This window comes from Pistacia vera, unplaced genomic scaffold (assembly GCF_008641045.1).
Source record: "Pistacia vera cultivar Batoury unplaced genomic scaffold, PisVer_v2 Contig173, whole genome shotgun sequence".
Lineage (NCBI taxonomy): Eukaryota > Viridiplantae > Streptophyta > Magnoliopsida > Sapindales > Anacardiaceae > Pistacia > Pistacia vera.
Window position 1 is genome coordinate 930346 of NW_022195823.1, and position 5108 is coordinate 935453.

General features: G+C 27.3%; 1 protein-coding gene across 1 annotated transcript; it reads left to right on the forward strand.

Moving 5' to 3' along the window:
• The first annotated feature begins 3548 nt into the window (after positions 1-3548).
• On the forward strand, positions 3549-4575 carry LOC116125855 (endochitinase A-like). The gene is made up of 2 exons (XM_031411571.1): positions 3549-3910; positions 4110-4575. Exons 1-2 carry the CDS (start codon positions 3631-3633, stop codon positions 4511-4513), a joined length of 684 nt encoding a protein of 227 aa, XP_031267431.1. The 5' UTR covers positions 3549-3630; the 3' UTR covers positions 4514-4575.
• Positions 4576-5108: the final 533 nt, after the last annotated feature.

Sequence of the window (5108 nt, forward strand, 5' to 3'; positions counted from 1 at the left end):
ACTACATAAACATTAGCATAATACTTAATTAAATGATTAAAATTTAATTAATTACAACATTACATTATAAATTTATAGTACGATTATGTAATTAATTTTACATTATATTATAATTAAATGATTACTTAATTAATTAAATATTCTATTATAAACAATTAATTATAAATATTAAAAATTATAGTAAATTACTTAATTCATTGTAACATTTCACTATTTCATATAGTATGATTAGTTGATTACAATTATTATAACATTACATATAGATGATTATTTAATTGATTATGACATAATTATAAATTATTAACATTACATTATAACAATTATTAGAATTTAATTAATTAAATATACATTATAGTTAATAATTACTTAATTAAATTATACATTATTACATTACATTTAATTATGATCACTTAATATTATAGTATTACATAATTAAATGATTACTTAATTAGTTATAATTTATAACATCATATTCAAACTATTAATTTATTACATTATTATTTATTACATTACTATTAAATGATTAAATTTAATTAATTATAATATAACATTAAAGATCTATATCTAATTACTTAATTATTATAACATTACATTATGTATGATCATATAATTAATAACATTACATAATTAAGATTTAATTGATTATGACATTATATTATAAACATTAGTAATTTACTAATTTACACAATACTTATTAAATGATTAGAATTTTATTAATTATAACATTACATTATAAATTAGGTATGATTACTTAATTATTATAACATTTATTATAAACAATATTACATACTATATTAAATGTTAACAATTTAATAATTATATATTACATTAATTAAACCCTAAACCCAAATAGTATATTTTTAGGGGTGTATTTGTAAACTTTTAAGGTATTTTGTCATTTTTTAAACTAATAGGGGGTAATTGATTTATCCCTATATTTTTTTTTTTTTTCAATAGTTATTTATAAATTGGGGAGTGTTTTTGGATATATTGCAATATTAATAACCCTGATACTTAAATATATCCAATAATATATGCTTAAGAATTGGCATCATCATATTATTAATAATACTAAATATACAAAATCTTAAATAAACTCTCATACAAAATCTTATATAAACTCTCATGTATTCAAATTAGAGTAAATGAGTATATATAAAAGTCCATCAACTTAATAAAATATTAATCCATAATATGTTAGGAAAAGAGTTTAAGACATATATATAGTTTACTATTAAGAACTTTGACAGCTGGGACGAATGCGGTGGCAAGCAACCTGATAAGGTTAACGCTCGTATTGGATATTACTCTGATTCTTGCAAGAAATTCGGTGTTGATCCTGATCAGAATTTGTCATGCTAGATGATTAAATTTCAGAACTTTAGAGTTTATTATTATAAGCTTGGTGATGAAATAATGTATTTGTTTTATCATATAAATTGTTTGAGTAAAAAAACTGTGGGAGTAACTCGAATGAAATAAATGAAACAAAGAGAAATTATAAAGTTGGAAGCCCATATAGAATTTGTTTCTTCAAAGTGTTGAGCTTAATTTGCATTATTTATGTTTTTTCTTCTTATTTTCAGTAGTTTTATTTTCTAAAAGAGTATTTTGTATATGATTCAGTACTTCTAATTATGATACATATAACAAAATCTGAACTCAATTATTATAAATCAAAAACGCTTGGGGGTGTTGCCGTATTTTATGAAACATGTGGTCGGTGATGTAATTTCACAAACCTAGGGGGTGTCAGTGAAGAGGAAAGTTTTAAAATTTCCTTATATTATAGGGTTTTAAAATTAGGATCCGACCTGCTTAATTAGTTTTTATGAAATTATTCTTATAAGTTTGAACATTAAAAAAAAAAAAAATAATAATACAATGACGACGAATCCCCACATGGACTTGGAATATTAACACCTTTTCTTTTGTTGAATATTAATTTTTTTTCCTCTCCTATTGTGATTAGATGACAAACCCTTTAGTTATTAAGACTAGTTATACTTAGAGAGTTTTGTATTCGAGTCGCATGAAAGTTACCTTAATCCATTAAACTTATAAGATATTTCGTGACCTTGAGAATTAGGCATGCTCTTATATGGGTTTGAATAGTTTAGATTCATGCACGAATGCCTTATTTTTGCATTGATGTGCTTATGATTCATGCACGAATGCCTTATTTTTTGGGTTGACAAATGAAGTGCAGACAATTACAAAGCTATATAGTAAATATTAAATAGGCCCAACTGGAAAACAATGAGATTGATATAGAACATTTGTAACTTCACTTGAAAAACTTAATTTATGAAAAAAAAAAAAAATTCCACGAGTTTATTTCAATACGAAGATATTTGATTTCTTTTTAAAATATTTATGGTTTAATTTTTACAAGTATATTAATAAACGTATACTTACAAGATTCTAATAATACTATCTATTATTAGTTTTTATTATTTTTTTAATTATTTGATTTAGACAAAAAATTTATTTGATAATGTTGTGATTAATTATATATACAAAAAAATAATTTACTTTACATGACTTGACTAAATCATTTTTGTGGCATGAATGTCAATAAATATTGGTAACTGTGGACTCTAAGTAATGTTAGTTACTTAATCAATAAGGAGTATAATCAATGATAGACGACCCAGGTCAATATATCTTATCTGTATTCAATGTATTTAGAACTGTTGACAAGTGTCCATCTTAGCATCAATTTCTCAAAGAAAACGTTCACTAAAATCTGCCTGTTGAATTTTCTGCTCTTCCAGTAACTCTGAAATCTTTATCTTATTGATAAAACGTGACCATGAAGTTTTACACTTTTTAAATATATAAATTTTAATCTGATGAGATCAAAATTTTTTTCCAAAACCTCCCGTGGAACCTATCAAAAACTTAATCAACTGAATATATTATTGCTTTATTACTGATTCGAAACAAAACTTGATCACGGAATTATAGAATAATGTTATTTATACAAACCTGGCAACCTTGTAAATGTTAGACGTATCATTTATTTTAATTTATTTAATTTTAAGTTAACCATACTATAACACATTAGTTTTTATTTATATGTTTGTAGAAGAAGTATGTACATATAATTTTATTTGATGAAACTATGAAAACGCAAAGCAAGAGCTCCTTTAAATCATCAGATATACATATGACTAATAAAAGATTTTATTGAAAAACTGACCTGGATACAAAATAAAAAAATTCATTCTAAAAATATATATTTGATACCTGATATATAAATCAAAGAGTACTGTATTCAATAGTTTGTGTATATATTTACTAAAACTCATATATGTGCATGTGGAGCATATATTTTAAGATATCTGTTGCCTGTGCAACAACTTTACGCCACTAATCGAGGACGAATTGTAGATATTGATCAAGACTTTTAAAGATGATTAAATCATTACTTCAACATCAATAACAACACGTCCCTTATCTTTAATGTTTTCTTTGACAAGTCCAACGCCATTTTTGACCCGTAAACTCCCTCAACAATCTATAAATAGCTATGCCCTCTCCACTAAATTTTCACACATCAAAAATCCCTTCTCTCTTTCTCATTAATCACTCAAATAACCTCTCTCAAAACTGATAGCTCTCAACATGAGAAAAGATTTACTCACATTTGCTCTATTGGGAATATTTGCCTTGGCCATTATTCCCCAAAATGGGATGTCTCAAAATGTAGCTAGTATTGTTACACCTGCATTTTTTGATGGGATAAAGAATCAAGCTGCTGCAAGCTGTGCTGGCAAGAGCTTCTACACAAGAGATGGATTTCTTAAGGCTGCCAGTTCGTTTCCTAAATTTGGATCAGGCTCCGCTGTTGAATCCAAGCGTGAGATTGCTGCATTTTTTGCTCATGTTACTCATGAAACTGGACGTAAGTTTTGTTTCTCTCTTTTAATTGATTGCTATTCTCTTCCTTTTTCCATGAAAGGACACTATCACATGAGCAAATCCTCCAACTTGGTGCGAGCAAGATTTTATCCGAAGAACAGCTGATTTATATGAGTTTTCTAAACGACAATAAATTATATGACTTCATCCTCCATTGATTCATTACTCCATTAATTTTGCAGACTTATGCTACACTGAAGAAATTGACAAGTCAAATGCCTACTGTGACCAATCATACAAACAGTATCCATGTGTCGCCGGAAAGAAATACTACGGCCGTGGACCAATGCAGCTCACCTGGAACTACAACTACGGAGCTTGCGGAAAAGCTGTCGGATTCGATGGACTCAAAGCTCCCGAAACAGTGTCCAATGACCCTGCTGTCTCCTTCAAGGCTGCCTTGTGGTTCTGGATGACCAACGTTCACTCAGTTATGAACCAGGGCTTTGGAGCTACAATTCAGAAAATTAACGGCGCTCTTGAATGCGGTGGCAAGCAACCTGATAAGGTTAACGCTCGTATCGGATATTACAGAGATTATTGCAAGAAGTTCGGCGTTGATCCTGGCCAGAATCTGTCATGCTAGATGCTTAATTTCAGAACTTTTACAGTTAATTATTATAAGTTTGGTGATGAAACAAGTACTTGTTTCCTAAAGAGTTGTTTTATAAAACAACTTATTTGAGTACGTATCTGTTGGAGTTTTATGTAACTCGTACGAAATAAATGAAATAAACAGATATTATAAAGTTTGATTCTTCTAAATGTTTCGTTAGTATGATATAGTTCTTTAATTTTTTGTTTTTCTTGTTTTTCAATAGTATTATTTATAAATTAAGGAGTGTTCTTGCATATATTTCAATAATATTACTTATGAGGTGACCGTCATCTAATACTTGAAGAAAAAAATTTAACCAAAACTATTACGTTTAAAATCTATATAAAATTTTCTTTTAATTTTTGTTATTGCCAACTAACTAAAGTTCGACTTTTAAATATATGTAGACGCATGAAACTGTTATGTTTTTAACTTTTCTTCGAGTACATTACGCTAAACAAGTAATGGCATCGTCAAGCCATAAAATTTCGCTAAGGCTAAGCACCACAAGAAAGCATCGCAAGAGAGAAGTTTCAATTTAAATTTGTAGAAAAACAAGTTCATCAATACCAACAGTGATTTG